This window comes from Diadema antillarum, unplaced genomic scaffold (genome assembly GCF_040938485.1).
Source record: "Diadema antillarum isolate AM-2024a unplaced genomic scaffold, OU_Dant_1.0 seq00000300_RagTag, whole genome shotgun sequence".
In the NCBI taxonomy this organism is placed as follows: Eukaryota; Metazoa; Echinodermata; class Echinoidea; order Diadematoida; family Diadematidae; genus Diadema; species Diadema antillarum.
The window spans coordinates 1,510,389-1,530,386 of record NW_027271323.1 but is presented as its reverse complement, the minus strand read 5'-3'; the positions used below and the strand labels follow the sequence as shown (position 1 = coordinate 1,530,386).

The window sequence follows — 19,998 nt, the reverse complement described above, 5'->3', positions numbered from 1 at the left end:
TTTTTCTATGGATTTAGCGCCTTTTAGAAGCAAGCTCCTCATATATAAAATTATATATAGAGAGAGAAAGAGAGAGACATTCAAGTGAATAGATGGATAGATGGATAGATATAAACATAGTAAATACAGAAATAGGTGAAGAGATACGGCTGATAGATATGGAAGTGGTAACAGGTGTTCTTTCGCTTCATTTTTCAACCCGAATGAAGAGCAAAAACGTCATCTAAAAAATCAAAAAACATGCAGATACAAAAAGAAGTGTGGAGGTGGGAAATTCATCTTTTGCTTTCAAGGATAGTATCAATCTGTTTATACTACCTTAAGGGTCACCTCTACGGAGTCGCCTTGCTCATTCTTTTGGCAGCTATAGCAAGTACCCAGGTGCATTGTGATAACTGTATAGTGTACTTCACGAGTAATTTTAACCGTTTTGAAATAGTAAAGCATTACATAGGTGTATTAAGGTCAATGGGAAACGTGGATTTACGTCAGATCTCAAGGACAGAAAGGGCGTGGGTGGATCTCGGTTACGGGGACCTTTATTGTTAATTTGGTTAATCAAAGGGTCTTAACAGTTCAGTTAGTTTATGTGTGTGTGTGTGTGTGTGTGTGTGTGTGTGTGTGTGTGTGTGTGTGTATGTGTGTTTGTTTGTTTGTTTGTTTTTTCTTTTGCGTGGTGTACGTTTGTGTGTGCTGAGAAATCTGCGGAGCCAGTGAGAAGTTACGGAAGCTGTACGGGAGTGATAGAAAGGGATCCGTGCAATTGTGTTATTTGTTAATGTTTCTCTTTTGTGTTGCTTTTGTGTGTGTGTGGGGGGTAGATGTCTGTGTGAGTTTCAGCTACTATAACACTGCTGCTAATTCGGGGGTGGCATTTCGAGTAGGGATAACCCTCTGAAAATGTAATTTCATCACGATCATTTCCTGTATGAGTCCAGGTCCAAGGAGCTTGCGGACATCTTCTCTTCGCGGTACGTATTAAGTGGCTTTTTCCCTCTGTTCTCCAAGTAGCTGTGTCATGAATGGGATTTCTGTGGGGGGGTTTCTGGGTTTTTTTTTTTCCTTAGTTCTCTTTTCTTGCCCAGGTGACTTTATGGTCGCGTGTTGATGAGGTACGTGTTTTTTTTTATCAATTTGATTGTCATATAGGTAGGTATACAGTAGTGCTTTTAGTAGTATATTTTAGGAGGCGTATCTATTAGACTTAATCAAGTCATAACATTCATCATACAATGTAAGTTTCATTGTATTATGAATTTCATGTGCAATGACACAATGATGTGCCAAACGTATAGCATCCACTATTTGTTTGTTCCCACTTTCATTTTTTTTCCTTTATTATTCTATAACCTATCATTGTATTTGTTAATGTGTTCATTATGACTATTATTTATATGGATATAATTATGTAGGGCCTATGTTACTTTGTACGGTAAAAGTAGGACCAAATGCCCTGAAGAACAGCTGTATTTTTGAAATACACCTGGTTTCCTCGTATTGCAGATTCCATGCATATTGTATTATTTTATCTGAATACGGAAATGAAACAAACAAACAGCAAACAATAGACACTGGGGAGCAGAAACTAACCAGAAACTGCTAGTTGGTAATATTCTCATTTCCAACATAAAATTTGGTTTCCCTCAAGTCAAGATGGCTTGTGACTGACGAAAAATTAGTGGTTAAGAATCGGAAGGATCCATCATGATCCGACATATACGTCCCCTGTGGAAACCAAACAAACTCCTGTCAATAACGACTCCATTTGATCTAAAAACGTATTAGATGAGAAAAAAAAAAAAGATAATTATATGATCCTTTTCACATGTATCCTTTTGTATGTAAGTCACATGGCAGACTCGGTCCCTTAACTGTTTGTTTGTTTGTTTGTTTGTTTGTTTGTTTGTTTGTTTGTTTGGGTTTTTACTATAAAACGTCATTACAGCATTTCTGTGCTCTGACAAGACTGTCAGATCAAAGTGGATACTTCTTGTAAGATTATTGCAAAAATGAGTACACTCGTTTGTGATTTCCTGAGATATTCTATGCAATGTCCACTTACCACAATCATGGACAGCATTTTATGTTGGTTCTTTTTTGTTTTGTTTTTTTCAAGGGAAAAGCTTAATCATACAAAATAGTTTGTGGTAGTGACGATATACATTTAATGTTAGCCTATGTCTCTTGTTTCTCAAATCGTTTTTTCTGTTCTTTTCTCTATTCTCTTTTTTGAACTGTTTTGTTTTATTGACCGAAATTACATTCCGTTTCACCTACCTGCCTACCTGCAGAGATGGCTGGGCTTGATTGGGGGAATATTTCTTGATGTTTGTTCGGTTGTTCATGAAGAATTTTATTTCTTGCTTGGTTAGCTTTTTGTTTGTCTGTTCGCTTATCTTTTTCTTCTGAGGTTAGTTTTTTTTTTCGTATCACGCTGCTACTCGGTCTTGTGCAGCTATCTGGATACTGCAACTGAGCGCCTTTTGTCATTTATAGTCTAAAGAAAGAAATTAATTAGGCTCCGTTTTGATGTCCTTTTAAAGGAGACCTCCAGATGATTTTCAGACTTTAGCACTTGAAAATCTCTAGTTTCAGAATGTGTAGTAACTGTGATAAGGAATGAGAATGTTTTCAAAATTCATTGAAAAGAAATCACAATGAAGAGGATGACGACAAAGCAGCTTCACATAAAAGTGCGTGATTGGATGCTCAAGGAAGCGAGACAGAAGTAGAGAGCATGTATATTCTACGCAAATAAAGTTAAGCAAGTGATGTGGAAATGAATTACATTGCTACATTACTGGAATAATTATGCGAGTGACCCTCTTACATGTATGTCGTCATCCTTGTTTGGTATAATTTGTTTTGGGTTTTAAGAGTATTGATTTATCCGGTCAAGGGCTACAATAAATTCCAAAAATCCATACAATAAATGATGAGAAACTATGAAAATCGTCTGGAATTCCTCTTTAACGTTACGGGCAGTCGACGTACATGAGCATACACCATTCGGCTGCGATACCTGCTAAGGTACGTGGACACTAGCTATAGGCCTACCCAGTTGAATGGCATGCAGTCGATTGTATAACCTGTATAGAGAGAGCAGTGTTGCTTTTTTTCCAAATCGCTGCACAAATATTTCCCCTTGCTTGTTTGTAATCCCCTCACAATTTCCAAGCCCCTCCTTTTCAATTCGAAACGTACGATACACTGCACGGCCAAATGGGAAGTCTAGCCGGTGCTGTATAGCGTGGCGTGAAATGCGACTCGCAATTGCATTATCCCTGCCCATTACAATAGTTCCTCGTCAGTCCGAAAAGAAAAACCAGGGTCCTTGTCAAAAAGGGTAATGCCCTCTTGAAGACGATCAGTTTCCGGTAAATTCCACCTGATACACCGGTTCATCCGGTAACGGTGAAAGTAATTAAAACCAAGACCCTGTGCACACTGGATCTGGTATCGTCCCAACTGATAATTCATGGTACGAAGCAATCCGAAATGAAATGCAAACCCGGATCAGCACGAGAGGAATCATCGGACTGATATTCTGGATACCCGGTATGATGTCGCCGCCAAAGCTTTATACAGATTATCATACGGAGGCGCCAGGTGCCCGTATAAGAGTTCTGTTTCCGCAACGCTGCGTGTGATGACCACTACGTACAAGTAAGCCTACTCCTTCACAGATCAAATTCGGCACGTCACGGTATTCCAAACTGGACTTGTCGTGAGTAATGTGTGGAGATTGCTATATTGTCATTCTGCCTATAAGGATTAAACTATGACAACGTTTGGTCCTTACAACACCACTCCAAACGATCGAGTGAAAGGGATAATTAGTTCAGGATCTCTTTGTTAGTTGACGGTCGACGATGCAGTGATTTAATTGTTTATCGTTTAACATACTTGGCCATTCTTTGTAAGATCAACCAAGTCAACAGTGATATCCTGCGGTCGCTTCCTGACCATACCAACATACATCCGCTCCCTGTCTAGATAGACCTACAGCTATAGGCTTTGTCCAGCGCTCCTGAGTTGGTTGGATGACAATTCGTTCCTTAATTACTAACAGCGCACTTGTACCAAGCCAAGGTGGACAGTTTTGTTTGTTCCAATATCATTGTCATTCTCACAGGGAGAAAGAGAGAGACACACACAGAGTAGGTGCAAAGAGAGAGAGAAAAAAAAATCAAAGTTTGTGTGATTAACACGTTCAGCGATTTAGCTTGTATACGCGGAAGGGACTTAATTACCCAAACCTGTTGGTTGGTTTCGTGTAGGAGTGCCTGCGTATTGTTGAAGTGTCACCCGGTCTGTTTTTTTACGAGCGAGCGAGCGAGAGAGAATGCTATTAAAAACCCTCTCTTCCTCATAGATAAGTCAGACTTTGCGTGTGATCATGAAAATAATATTGTGGATTAACGTGCGCCAGTGCGGACGTATGGCTGCTCGCTGGTGCGAAATGTAGGACCGCCTGGACCATACAGCGATCGATACGGGCACAAACTTTTAAATATTGTTTTCACATTCCTGATCCGCTGACTGATTGATATCTATGAGTTCCATCTACCAGGTAAGTACGTTTTCTATTGCTCTGCTTTACTGCCTCATAATTTCATTGAAATGACAGATGGTATATATCTATTGAACGCCTGAAAAAAAAAAATCAATATCTTTACCCTTTTCAAATGTCATCATTTGAATATGACGGCCAGATATTGTAGTACTAACTTGCAAAGTTTAAAGATCCTCTCATACATTGCAATAAGCTGTCTAATGGGCACGTACCTCAGATCAACCTGTTTTTGAAGGAACGTGCTTGTTTAATCCCCCCCCCCCCTCAAAAAAAAGGCATCCCTCACTAATCGTATGCAGTTGCATCGTAAATAATTGTACTAAAACCAGTTTTGTCCTTGTATGTCCATCTTAACCTGCAAAAATGATTCCTTTCTATGTCCAAAAGCAATCATGAAGAGAGTGGAACTTTGAAAGGATAACCAATTAGTTGTTTTTTAAGTCAATATTATTGTGATTTTTTTTTTTTTTTTTTTTTTTTTGCGGTGCGTCATGTTGCCTCCTCTGCATCCTCATCACACGCTATAGTTGGTGAACCCCTACATCTTCCCCTCCCACACACAGAACCTCAGTATAGGCCTATACATCACAACGTAGCATACTGTGTCCCTGGATTGAACAACGATTGTGGTATAGTTTCTAAGGCAATTCCCGAAATCAATTAACCAATGATTTCCCTTTCTGAAAAAAAGAACAGCAAATCAATGCCAACAAACAATTCAGTTTGCTTCAGACATCCGCTTCGGAGGAAATGTATTTTTCTGTTGTTATTGATATATTATGCCATTGTCTAAGCTTATTGTATAGTTTTCAAGGTTTAAGTTGCTGCTGCGTATGCAAAACATTCATCCCACGCTATTCTACCCACTGTCTGTTCTATAGCTGCTTGTTACCTTTTACGTTTGATGATTGTGACGTGGCTACTCAGGGTAATAGTGTCATGTTGTTCAAAGACACAAACAAAAATGAAGAAAGAGAAGTAGGGGGAGGGAGGCAGGTGACCAGGCAGCTGGGAAAGAGACTACAAGTATACCACTCTCGCTGGTATAACTAATTTTGTATCAATGCAAGTATATGTGGAAGAGAAACATGACCAATGTAGGCCTACCCGTGTCATTATGGTCACGCTTGGCAGCAGAAAAGGTTCCTTTACATTTTCAATTGTTATGTACATGTAGCTGTTTACCAACAGGAAAAAGGTTACAAGTGGCGTATTTCTGGCATAACGAACTTTCGCGGTGCAGGGATTGGCATTTTAAGGACGTAAAAACTCTAATCAGAGATCGATTTGGTTGCAAATTTTAAATTATGTCAGGTTGGAAGCTTTGAACATGACACCACAAAGGCATTATCAAAATCTTCGTGATATACCCGATGCTGTATGAAGCTGACTTGCAGTCAGTCTCTACTAAACTTGAATACACAGGTTGTATGTTCTCTCTTCACCATGTCTTGACTAAACGCGAATGACATTCCTAATCTGCAGTCTAATTGGCAGCGTTCTATGTATACATTCTACCGTCAGAGGCAAACTCAGAAGCGCCACTAAATTATCATGAAGATAATAAAGAGATGAGGTATTTCTTGAAATTATTAAAAAAAAAGAAGATGAGAATGACCAAGAGGGCGACAGAAAAAGAAAAGAATAAGAGGTGAATGAAATGAAAAAGAGGCTCTGGTGATACTGTGAACCAAAACGTACTCCTTCCTGTTATACGGATATACATTGTACATAATACCCGACTGTTTCTCACCGACCACGGACTATTATTCGGCAAACGTGTGTAGACACACCAAGCAAGAATAAATACGCTTTAGTTGACGTCATTCTAAGTTATCAACACCACACTTGTTGGAAAGAAAAGGCTTTATCCGAGAGAATGCCTTTGTAAAAACATCTGTCAAATCCATGTGGGGGGGGGGTAAAGCGTGAAAGAAAAGGTGTAGACGAGAAAGAGAAAGATAGCTAGACGGACCTACAAAGACTTTGAACAAAGGCGAGAGAGACGAAGATTCAACAGCTCATCGGATACATCAACAGATGGATTATGAGGCGTTGAGCGCCGTATGGTCATTTCGCATACTATATAGCTCGTAAACTAATGTCACATGAATCGAATTATCTCTGCCATGATGATATGAGATGAAAACAACATGACGCACACTGTGGAGATAAAAGTAGTTTCATAGTAGATATAGAGGAGATGGGCACTCAATATGAAACTTGTTCACATGAGTCGACAAAGGTTTAAAAAGAATCAAGATTGTTGAATGATTCATTTGAAGAACATTTTCGGCCTAATCTAGGTGAGACTAAACGAGGGTAAACCACAAAGCGTTTTAATAGTTTTGTATACTAGTTGGATAAGTTCTTACCGTTGGAAACTGACGCGTGAGACAAAATAGAATTCATTACATTCGTTCGTTAAATCTGCCATCTTCTCAGATGCCAATGAAAGAAACAAACAAATCAGCACCCGCAACTCCGTATGACTATGAGTGATATTCTCGTTCATAGTGGCTGAAAATCTACATAGGAGGTTACTTCGCTCAGTCTTCTATTCAATTCCTTTTTGCAGTTATCATTCATTTTAAGCCCTGTTTCAACAGGGCAACGCGAGGCGTGTAAATCAAATTCCTTGCATTCTCCTCTTTTTCCGTTATATGATCATTCTTTTTTTAATCGTGTTGGCTGAGATGCGTTTGGACTGACGTATAGAGCCAAAATGCTTTCCCCCTAATGATTATTGAAATACAACGCAAACATGGAACAAAATTTGTCAAAACAGCACGAAAATTATGCTTTTTAGAGTAAGTTCTTTTTGACGTCCAATTGCAACGACGACAGAGAACATTTTAAAAAAATCCAAAATCAGGAATATTGTTAATTCAGTTAACTGAAATACAATGTGTACAGTATTAATGATAACCAGATACAATATACCATCAATTGTCATCACGGAAAAAAAAAAAAAAACATGAAGCAAATCCCTTTGACAGAAATGAAAAAGGTGATGGTATAAAACGGGTAGGGAAAAAATAAAGACATTATCATTTGAAGTTATTCAAATGGAACTTTCAAACAAAAACTTGACCCTAGCCTATTGAAAGTCATTTTAATGTATATTTGAAATAATACTAAATCATAGACAGGTTATTCATACCATACCCCTCCCCCCTCCCCCCTCCCGTGTTTCCACGGATTTATGCTCGGCTTTCAGCACTTATAAGTGAGGATTGTGAAAACTAAACAGAAACTAAAGTTTAGATGAAATCAAAGATTCATTGTAAAGAGAAAAAAATCGCTCGACCATAGAATTTATAGATATTGGACTCCCCGTAAATCTACAAAATAGACAATTGTTGAGTAGTTTGGGGGAATCTTTTAATTACTGCGCTGTGATTATTAGTACATAGCAGCTGGTTGTGATGCCAATTTCAGGATGATGGACCATCTTGATTGCGTTTTTGGTCATATCTGTACTGATTTCCTTCCCCACCCCCTAAAAAAAAATGAAGTATATTTCATCTTCCCTTTGAACAATGGTGATTTTTCTCATTTACTTTTTATTTAGAAAAAGTTTTTGTTTTGTTTTGTTTTGTTTTTGTTTTTGTTTTGCAATCCTGCTCGCGTGAAACGATCCTCCTTCACGGTGCAGCTGTTGTTTCCTTTAAGAATGACATGACCAACCTGTTCTCGTGGTTTACCTGACATTTTGGATCCAGAGTAGCCGGTCTCACCCTCCCGGACCGGATGCCCGGCTAAACGATAGAGACATACATCGATACGCTGTACCCTTCGACGGAGGGACATTTTAATTAATTGTTCCTCGGCACTCTTTCCTTATACCAGGATGCATTAAGGTCAGAAAACAAGGTATGACAGGGTTTGATGAGGCCGCCGTTGTCGACATCAGCCTCTCGATGAACACGTCGAATCGGCAATCATCCCTCCCTGTCAATCACAACCATCGGTCACGGCGGATGCACTTTTGCGGTGCCAAAATCACTCCATTATGCCGCCAATTCATTGATGTGATAGATGTAGCACATTGCTCCACATTCAAGGGGGAAAAAAACCACAGTCACACACACACACACACACACACACACACACACACACACACACACACACACACACACACACACACACATACAGACAGACAAAAAAGTAAGCAGACTTTGCAGGACAGGCAGCTTGTGATATTAAATCGTTCTCTTTTGCTTTTTTTTAATGAACATACAAGCAAGTAGAATAAGTTTCTATGCAATGCACAGTCATCTTATAGAGAGGGCAAATGGGTGTTGAATTTGATGCTTGGACTGATTTGGCACCATGCAACCACGGCATAAATACAAGTGTGGACAAATAATGTGTTGTATACAGTGGATGGTGCGGTACGTGCAGTGCCAATTTTTGCCAGTGACCAATGCGGATTATCAGAGGTCAAGGGGGTATCATGTAAAGACAGGAAGATTAAAAATAAACCAATCTCCAATCTCCAATTGAAAGTGGTGAAAGCTGACTCCATTATGTTGATTAAAGGGATCGTATAGTTTTAGTTGAGGCCTAACATTAGGTTTCTAACATTTTCGGTGAGACAATGGAAAACCTCTTTTGAAATGTGAAAGAGCATCAATACTCCCAAAAGGAATTTAAAGTTTATGTGATTAAAATTAGTTTTGAAATGGTTGAGATTTTCATAACAGAGCGATCCTGATAAAAGGTGGGACCCATCTTTTATTACAGTCGCTTTGTTTTACTTTGATTTGAGGATGTCTCAGCCATTACAAAGCCGATTTTCATCAAATAAACTTTGAATTCCTCATAGAATGGCATGCTTTCTACTATTTCAGAAGTGGTTTCTTGGTATCTCACTAAAAGTTAAAAGCCCATTCCTCATGTCTATCAATATTAAACCAACCCTTTAACATCAATTGAACGTCCTCCCCTAAAGTTACGATGGCCTCATTTCCTAACGACAACTTGAGACGGAGACAGCAAAGGACATTGCCAAAATACAAATCCCTAACTCATCATCAGCCGTTCGGCTGCTATCTATCTTTTCATTTCAAATTTGTTCAGTGTCAAGTCGGGCATACGCCAGTTTTAGCACCGACTGAATATCTCGTATTACGTAACAACGCGCAAATGCTACTTTAATCTATAGAAGCAAATAGAGACATGATAAAGAGGATTCTAGGCGTACCGTCGTATACTGGTTTACCACTACAATCTTTAACCTTGCGCACACTAAACCCAAGCATATTATGTTGATTGACTGAATGCAGCAATACTCTAGAACACATCAGTAAGGTGTGAGGAAAATCGGACAATCTTTTCAAAAGTTTCGCATTAATTTGAAAAGTTTCTGTGCCGACATCTCTGGATAAGAAGACTAGAGCAGTTCGTCATGTCACGCATGGACAATGATATAAAGAAAATGTAAAAGAAAAATCCACAAAATTTCGCTTCCATGAAAAGCACACATTCATTCTCTTTATTCTGACATAATCAAGGGTAATATGCTTTCCCCTGTTTTCTGAAAGAGGAAAGTCAAGTGCTATTCCATTGTATAACAAAAATGAAAATATGTTGAATTCTCTTCATATTTTCTTTACATCGTTTTCTATGCGTGACGTCACAAAATATATAATCTGCTTATCTATCAACGAACATGACGAAATTCTATAAACTAATTCTTTTAAAACGAATTGAATGATTTCCTTCAAACTTCACTGATATGTTCTACTAAATACTACTGCATTAGCTCGATCCACGTGGAAATTGGGGTTTCATTCTCCCTCAAAGTAAGGCGACATTTGTTTTGTTGATTTTTAAGGAGTTCAAATTCCAAATGATGACGACACTCATAGTCATATAAGCTCTTTCCTATGAGAACCATTTCATCAAGATACAAATGGTAGCTTGGATTATGGCCTACAAGCTTATAGCAGGTTCGTTGCCCTATCATACACTTATGTTTCTCTCCCTCGCTCTGCAGAAACCAGATTTGTATCGCTCGAACATGATACAGCTGCCGGACGATCATGTTCTCTGATCACCAATCCGATTGTAACACGAAATGCCTCATAAAATAATGATAGCAATCTTGACGAGAGCTGAAGTTTATTCCCGGTGCGTTGACTCTACTTTCGCGTGTATTATCCTCGACACTTCTCGCAGATTTGAAGGCGTCGATGATGAGCGGAAACCGCGCATCTCCAGCAATGTTCGGAGGAAGTGATTAATAGTCGTCGGTTTTGTTCGTCAACAGCATACTTTTTTTTTCTTTTCTCGGATGAGAGAGTGTTCGGAGATGAGTACTTCCCAACGCTTGATGCTTATCATTGTCTTTCATCGTTTACTAGTAATTTAGTGAACGGCCTTTTTGTTGACACACACACATAGCACCGTACACACACGTCCACTTTTTCTTCTTTTTTTTCCCATTTTATTTCGATTTCATTCGTCGCTATACATTCAACTTCAACGTTTGTAAAGTAATATACGAAACATGTTATATCCTGTCAAATATAAATGGTACACTTGAATCATTCTACCTGACAAATGTACACATGTTTATACACGAAAGAAATATACCAAAACATAATATTTCCTGTCAATGAGTAGATCATGTAACGTAAAATGAAATCTTTAACATAAAAAACACAACTTCCCATCCCTCCATAACATAAAAGAAATCACCCCTTATCATTAATTCCTTATCATGTGCTCTTTTCATAAGCGCGCGCACACACACACACACATACACACACATTTCAACAACTCTTTACTTCTCTATAAGTAGGCAGGAAAGAGCTTTCTTCAGGTAGACCTGCACTCTTGTCGGTTTTAAGATGTTTTTTTGAAAAGTTTCAAGTGATTGGACTACATGTGTGTAGGCATTTTTCTTATTTCTTGAATGAGAAATGATGGGTACCATACATCATCATCATACTGCCTTATACTGCGATGCATATCTGCAAGATAACTGAATTTCTAGGTCATGTGTGTTGTGGAAAATGGCTTCCAAACTGGAAGAATTCATGCCAGAAAATAATGGCTCCATCAGAAAAAAAAATTGCTCTTGGAAATTCAGAAAAATATCTTCATTATCAGGCTGAAGGCAACCCGGTCGACGGAAGTTCTCACGCGCGTTCAATCTTGGGAGGGACCCGATTACTTACATGCAGAAAGCGGTTAATGTTTCTTTTGTCAACAACAAACCGTATACAGGCTAAACTTCCGCCCTTACAACGCGCTTGAGGCATAGTTCATCAACAATAACCAGCTACCTAAACTGTACGCTCCAGATAACCGCTCTTTTCCCCAAAAAAAGTTTCCGCCGCCCTGCCACGTCTTCCGTTAGCGAATGTCATTTTGCAAAAGGTTCAACCGGAAGTGCATCTCAACAAAGTCCATTCTTGCATTCAGTCCCCGATATGAAACAATATGCATGCCTTCATTCACCCTCTATAAACAAGTAGGCCAAACTTTGTGATAAGAGGTAACAGGATTAACACGTTTCTGTCAAAACATTATGTACTATACCTCCCAAGTACAATATTTGTTTACATTGAAAACATATACGAAGGAGAGTAAAACATCATGTTTCACACGATCTTGTTTCAATTCAATTATTTCAACAAAAGGGTGTGACAAAATACTAAGCATCTCTCACAAATCACCTTATTGCTTTAACGATGTGATTATAAAGGGCATACGATGCAAATCGATGTTGTCTTCACATTGACTGTAGTAAATAGGTTGAATCAAACAATGACATATGGAATTTGTACAGCTTCATATTTCAATGGGACAGAAATGTTATTGGTAGCAACTACATCTATGCAAATTGGACGAGGAGATAATGTTATTACCTCACAACCATAAAACAAAATCTATAGGGAAGATGCTATTTATGCATAGAGGATAAAGCTCCCTGAAGTAGAATAGCATATTTCATGAGAGAGAGAGAAACAAGAAACCGTTATTTGTTGTCCCGAGTGATGAACTGACAGCATGCCATGTCTGTTTGCTTCATGGATTCTTGAAGAAAAAAGTGGGATTAAAACTGGGAGAATGTACGGTCGAACTATTCAGTCGGGAGAATGCTTGAAGGGTATACAATGAGGATAGAATGTATGGGTCATTTACTGTACCATTTTCTACTGTGTTGGAAACGTTTTAGGGAATACCCAGTCTCATTAGTCAAGTGAAAGTATATGTAATGTTGTAAACAATAAACTTGCAGGCTGATGTGATCTTAATTCATATAAACATACATGGAAAGGGAAACAAACGTTAAAATATTTCCATCTGATTCGTCGTGAGTCGATCGATGTCTACATGTCGGTGTACAAAAAAAAAAGGTGTACCAAAAGATGACTTTCTATTACAGTGTGGTTAGTTTCCAAAGCGTAATCTAATGATTCTCCACTAATGTTCTGCAGTGTTGTTGATATGCTGTTGTTGTTGTTTTTGTTGTTTTGTGTGTTTTTTTTTTGCATTTCATGAATATGCAAACTATCTAAAAATCAAAAAAGAAAAGTTTGAAAGCTAACCTAGACTCGCAAACGGTAGTGAACCGCCACAACCACCGCTACCACCACACACACACACACAAAAGCTATAACACACCATAGGATATGACTTGTCAAGGTTTTTCTTGTTTAAAATAATTTCCCTCTTGTTATCATTTTTTTTTCTTTATTGTGTTTTTGTCTCTTGGAAGATGTGGTAAATTAGGGCGGTGAGGATTTGGGAAACACCTTTCACCCTGACACGACCTACTCTGCAGCTACAAGAAGTGGCATTTCTTTTCTTGCTAACCCTCTTCTCCCGCAATTGCCATTGATCCTCCTGAAGTCCTCGTACACCCATATTTAATCCCTTATTTTAGTCCTGGAGCGGGGACACCAAATGGATAACGAACGAGGCGTTTCCATCATCCGTCTAAAATATGCGACCCATTAACAAAGTAACAAACAAGAAGGTGTTCACTCGGAGAGCGGAAGTACTAATGCGATACTACCACCTTCATATCTGATCTTGTTTTGGTCTCAAAATATCTTGCTACGGCTTAATCGTTGAATCGTTCTGAAAGCTTGATATTATGTACATCCTGGAGACCTTTACCTGCACTGATCAAGGTGACTGAAGCCTATATAAGAACATAGTACAGACACATCCGATTACACACATACATACACGTTTATATCATATATAAATGTATATAATATATGCATAGAAACATTGTATATACATACAAATAAAAAGGGTAAAATGGAACCATTTGGCATTGACTGTTTGTTTGCTTGTTTGCTGTTGTTGTTGTTGTTGTTGTCGTCGTTTTAGGGGGAAGAAGGGTAGTCGGTTGCTTTGACTGGGGTCCAACTTTCATAGCGTGTTTGTGTGGTGTGTGCCGTATGCGCGTACTAGTGTGTGTGTGCGTTTCATGTGTGTGTACATAATTATACTACGGCCAAAACTATTCAAATCCTTCCAATGTTTTGGTCTATCAAATTTATCAACTTGTTAAGTAACATCAGCGTTACGTCAGACGAGGACATTCGCAATTCCTCTGTGAAAATGACGCTAGTTTGGCACCACTACCCTCGTAGACTCTCGGTAATGGCTTATGCGCCATTGTTTTACCAAAATGCTAAGGTACACGTCCCATTGGGAGAAAAGCAAACTAGGGAAGGAACTACAGTGTATATTCTTGTTTAACCCTATATGTATATACTTTGAATGCGGACTAGCACAGAGAACCCCATAGCGTTGCCTTGCACACTGTTCAAAGGCCTTGGCACTTAAAGGGTTAATCGTCCTGCCGTCCTACCGATTTTGACTAATCCCACAGAACCATATACGTGGCTTGCCAAGTTCCCGTAAGAAAGGGCTCGCACTTTGTATTACACTTTGACCCTTGTTTATCACCATGCAACGATAGAATCCAATCGCGATGCGTATACTGTACAAGGTTATGACAATACTTGATCAACTCGGAACGACATCGCGTGATAAAAGAGGCATATTGTCTACCAGCGAGTTTATATTCCGACCAGCAACCATTATAGAAATTTCTATCAGTGCGGCATTTCATAATGTCATTACACGAAAGATGATACGAACCTGGTATATATCACAAAGGTAGAGATTAGTTTCATCATGCTGGTGCATAATAATCGATATCACGTCTAAGTATCCGCTAAGTACCCTACCACACCCCCCCCCCCCCACCATAACAAAGAAAGAAAAAAAGTTAGCGCCACTAAGTTGGCTTACGTTCTCAACCCGCGCAATATCGGAAGCCGTCTCGACTTACATATTAGAAGTTATCTTTCGCCTGCGTTTTACTGGACTAAGTCAAGATGTTGTACTCGACAAATATAGCCACATCAATGTCCAGGACTAAAGTTGCTGGTAGGCCAGCAGTATGTCCACTTCCTACTCACTCATTATCAAGTGTCAAGCAATCGACCAATCATGTTGGGCTTCAAACAACCTCCTCTTCACCGCGAGGTGTTGTTTTTTCTCCCTCTCCTACACTAGCACCTTCTTTCACCTTCTTGGCTATTTGTTGAACATGAAATGTTTTCAGTATTTTTTTATCATTTATCTTTTTTCCCAAAATATCAATTCATCAACCAGGGCATTGGGGAAGATATACTTCCTTTATTATAGAGGTTCATGCATTAATTCTCAGTGCTGGACTGACGATAATCATTTGTCACATATTGATGTTTGCAAGTTACATTTTACTTAAGCCACGCGATATAGGCATGAATCATTGGAAATGTGCTTTCCTCAGTCTATCACTTCAATGTCAAGTCCATTCGAGAATAGTTGCATATTTTTTTTAGCAGTAAACACATTGGGCAGTATTATCACGATCGATACACGTCACTGAAGAGAAAAGAACGCATTTTCACATCAATAACAAATCCCAATGCCAGTGCATTACTCATCCCTACAGCGATATTTAAAAAACGCTGAAAGTAAGCGCTGATACGTAAAATAGACATCAACCCCAAGATGAAATCGTCACACTTATCATTTACCTAGATTAAAAAAAAAATCTTGCATTTTACAGGTATTTTTGTACGTAAAAGAAACATTTCCGCATTCTACATAAAAACCATAAGTCAATAATGAATAAACTTTCAGGATATTTCGTAATGAATCATCTGATCATAGACATGTATCATGTGGTTATGATAATACGTTCCCTTAAAAGAGGTTTTATTCATTATATCACAGCTAGAAAGCGGGAAAATATCTAGATTGTTAAAGGACAAGTCCACCTTCATATACATAAGGATTGAAAGAAGGCAGCAATATTAGTGGAACACATCAGTGAAAGTTTGAGGAAAATTGGACAATCCGTTCAAAAGTTAGGAATATTTCAAGTATCTGCGCAGTCACTGCTGGAAGAGAAGACTACTACAGTGTATGATGTCAAATGCGTACAACTATATAAGGAAAATAAAAAGAGAATTTCACAAAACTTTACTTTTTGAATAAAGTGCACATTTCTTCGACTTGCTACTGACGTATGTTAAGGGTAATATTATTCCCCCTGCCTTCTGAAAGAGAGAAGTCGAGTGTTCTTTTGTTATGCGAGAAAAATGGAAATATGTTGAATTTTCTTTATTCTTTCTTTATGTCGTTGTACTCATGTGACATCACAAGCTATAGTAGTCTTTTCATCCAGCCGTGAGTGAGCAGAAACTTCAAAAATTCATAACTTTTAAACGGATTGTCCGATTTTGCTCAAACTCTCACTGATGTGTTCTACTAATATTGCTGCATTCACTCAACCCACATGTCTATGAAGGTGAACTTGTCCTTTAAGCAACAGTATCCTACCGAATTATGACAAGTACATTATAATTGTATCCTAATGCAGGTGCCTCAGAGACAGTCGTCCGACCATCGAGTTTCGTTTCTGCAACCCCGACCTACTCCTTTGGTGCTGGTAAAGACATAGAGGAAGTAGCGACAGGAAATGGGCAGGCGAAGAACCGGACGAACGTGTCACCTTCTTTCTGGACCACCTTAGCCTGTACCTTCAATAACCATTCTACGCGAAGTGTGCGAATTTAACGTTAGATCGAAATGCTCCATCGACTCTTATTATCATGCATTTTCTGCATGGGTTGAACATCACTACCCTTATTGGCGAAGTCTTTTAACGTCATCGCAACAAGACGTTTCCCGGAATTAATGAACTGTGACGAATGTCTCGTCTTCATTTCGTTATTGTCAGTGTCGTGCTCGATCTCGCGAAGTGTTCACCATGGCAGACTTCATGTCGTCTGTCGTAGCAAACGCCAGCATGGAGCAGGAGAACGAGGTGGAATTCGAGTTCTGGGTGCCATCTCATCGCGTCCTGCTAGCCACTCTCCTCATCATAATAGCAATTGTGGGTTTCCTAGGCAACGCGTTGGTCATCCTCGCCGTGGCGTTATCGCGACGGTTGCAGACGGCAACAAACGTTTTTGTGATCAATCTAGCGTCAGCCGACATCATGATTACGCTATTACTATGGTTCCACGTCGTCACGCTGTGCAGTTTTCACGGACTACCCTTCTCAGCGGCTGTCTGCAAATCGATAGCTGGTCTATCGCTCTTGTGTCTGGGATCGAGTGCCATATCCCTCACGCTAATTGCATTCAATCGATACTTTCTTATCACTCACAAGCCGACATCATACATCAAGATATACACGCCTCTAAATATCGGCTTCATGGTTGCCTGGACTTGGGTTTACCCTGTCTTGATGATCATTATCGGTACCCAGTCAGGACTGGGTGATTTGGGTTATTCCCGCCGTTACAAGGTATGTACTCAGGATACTTCACACGAGAAGGCAGACTATCTTACACTGCTTGGTGGGGCATCCGTGCTTATACCGGCAGTTGTGCTTATTCTTGCCTGCTATTCCAAGATTTATCTCCACGTCCGGAGCCATAACCGACACCTGTATCGCTCAAGGAGTATCGAAGGAATGTCCGATATCACGTGCACAACGGCCGCGGCTAGTCCCGATCAAAATCGCCTGTCGCGACCGCCTATATCGCCCAACGAAGTAAGTGCCCAATCGAACGAATCCGATCACCAAAACGGCGGCACAAATGGATTGGCTACTGTGATATCGCTCGAACGCAAACGAGCGAAAAAGGCGCGAAAGCAGCAGGTGGAGATCACGAAAAATCTCTTCATCGTCGTCTGCGCCTTTCTGATCTGTGTCTTACCTGCCGCTGTCGCCAGTACGATTCCTTCTAGTGATCCTGCGATACCTTGGATATCGCTTATCCTCGTCTTCAACTCATGCATCAATCCCTTCATCTACGCATCCAGACACCCAAACTTCAAGACTGTCTTTAAGAGCATTTTATCTTGCCAGTTCAACTCAATACCAGATGGAAGTTGGCGAACCAAACGATCTCGATCACTATATCGTTCTCAAAAGTCTTTTCGTGTTTGACTTCATGAATGTCCTAGCGTTTGTCGCTAGACAAACTGGTCGTATCCTTGCGATCACGCCTACACTAGCCAAAAGAAAAAAAAAGCCCTAAATTTTATATGGACTGATATTTCTTTGAAAGTTTTGGGCTGTCTTCCATGGAGCCATAGATAGTTCATAATGACAAATCTTAGATATAACTAGTCATGTTAGTGACAACATTTTCTCTCCGCATCATCGTGCAGTGAGCAAATAAAATTCCTTTGAGATTGCACCATAGTGAGGAGCTTTCTTTACTCATACCCACATTTGTTCATGTAATCTGAATCAAATTTCATAAGTATACGCCATGTACTATAATCTGACTTGCAGCAGTACGCATAAGACATTGTTTGAAATGGAAATAATGTCCTTGGTGTTAATGGTTTGTCTATACTATTATCAATGCCATCTTTTCAAGCACATCACTCTATCCCAATTCATTTATTATTTCATAAATTTGCAAAGTATTTCATTGTTTGCATAAACGATGGAAGCTTTCGTAGTAAAAGTTTGTCTCGCGAAACTGATAAAATGCCGAAAACAAAAATTTACAGCGAAATTTCACTGCCTGTTCAAGTGACTTGAATATACGACAAGTAGATTTTTTAAAGAAAGAGAAACTAAGACTGGATACAAAACTTATAAAAATGTAAAGGGTATTATACGAACTCGCCAAATACTGATGCATATCATAATTTCATATTTGGTGGGATAATTCCCAGTTTTCATCATTCCTCGATTGGTTTATTATTCATTAAAAAAATATATGAAATCATGTTTTTTTTTTTACCGTAATTCATCAACAACAATTTCCTGTCCTTTACTAAGTCGTCTTTACTGAATATTTACAACTCAAGAATATGCAGGTATGACGGATTTTAATTTCTTCTGAAACTTTGCTTTAACATGTTAAAAACAAAAGGCTTTTGAGGCCATTACAAGATCACCTCATCAAAGCTGCATTTATGACTGACAGGTATCAATAGTTCGTGAAATGCATGTGAGTCGTTTAAAATTGTCCATTAACTTTCTATGACCAGTCCGAATTTGATTAAATTTCAACGTTTTTCACAGATTTGTCTGTTATGATTTTACTCGTTATCAAAGTTCATTTTAACATGGATTTTCGCTTCGTACAGTATAGGTCATCTACATCTCCATGAATATATAATTTTTCCGAAATGTGCTCTCAAAACTCGACATAAAATGTCTAATATCATTATAACATTCAAAAGTATAAATATTTGTCCTCACGTTACGACACGCAATTTGTCATGCCATCATCTCATTTTACATGATCAGTTACACATTTGGGTTTTATGAAACAGTGGAGGTTTCGTCAGCATAATTATGCAGAATGAAGGGGGGAGCAATGCACAAAATACTTTCATTGTCACTGATTGGAAGGCGTATAATTATGATATCCGCTGAAATTTAAACACGATAATGATATGTTGGCATGTGATACCAGTGCTGGGGGCACCCATATGAATGGTTTTGACCAATAGCTAGCCTCAGTGTTTCAGTTCTCTTGTGAAAGTGTATGTGGTATTACTTTTTTTTTCTGATATCTTGTGGATGAAAAAAAAAAAGAGAGAAGGGATTTAAATCTTTGTCACATCTTCATGAAACTGCAAGTTTGAAAGACAGGAAAAATATTCATTCATGCCGTATGTGCAACAAAATAAGAAAAAAATATCGCAAGATATCGTGCATTCGGAATAAAGTATCTTTGTGTCTATATCTATTATGTCATGCTTCCTTTACGACTACGGACGAGCCATTTACGAAAATTAGCAAAAACATGATAAGCTGGCTTGGGTATTCTGACTTCGGAGTAATGGTGTGTCTGTGTCTGTGTAGCAATCCCTCTTGGTATGTGCGTGAGCGCGTGTGTGTGTGT

The 19,998-nt window shown here is 39.0% G+C and overlaps 1 protein-coding gene across 1 annotated transcript; it reads left to right on the top strand.

Moving 5' to 3' along the window:
• Positions 1–16,660: 16,660 nt before the first annotated feature.
• LOC139730255 (melatonin receptor type 1A-like) lies at positions 16,661–18,138 on the top strand. The gene has a single exon (XM_071641138.1). It carries the CDS (start codon positions 16,884–16,886, stop codon positions 18,072–18,074), a length of 1,191 nt encoding a protein of 396 aa, XP_071497239.1. The 5' UTR covers positions 16,661–16,883; the 3' UTR covers positions 18,075–18,138.
• The last annotated feature ends 1,860 nt before the right edge of the window (positions 18,139–19,998 follow it).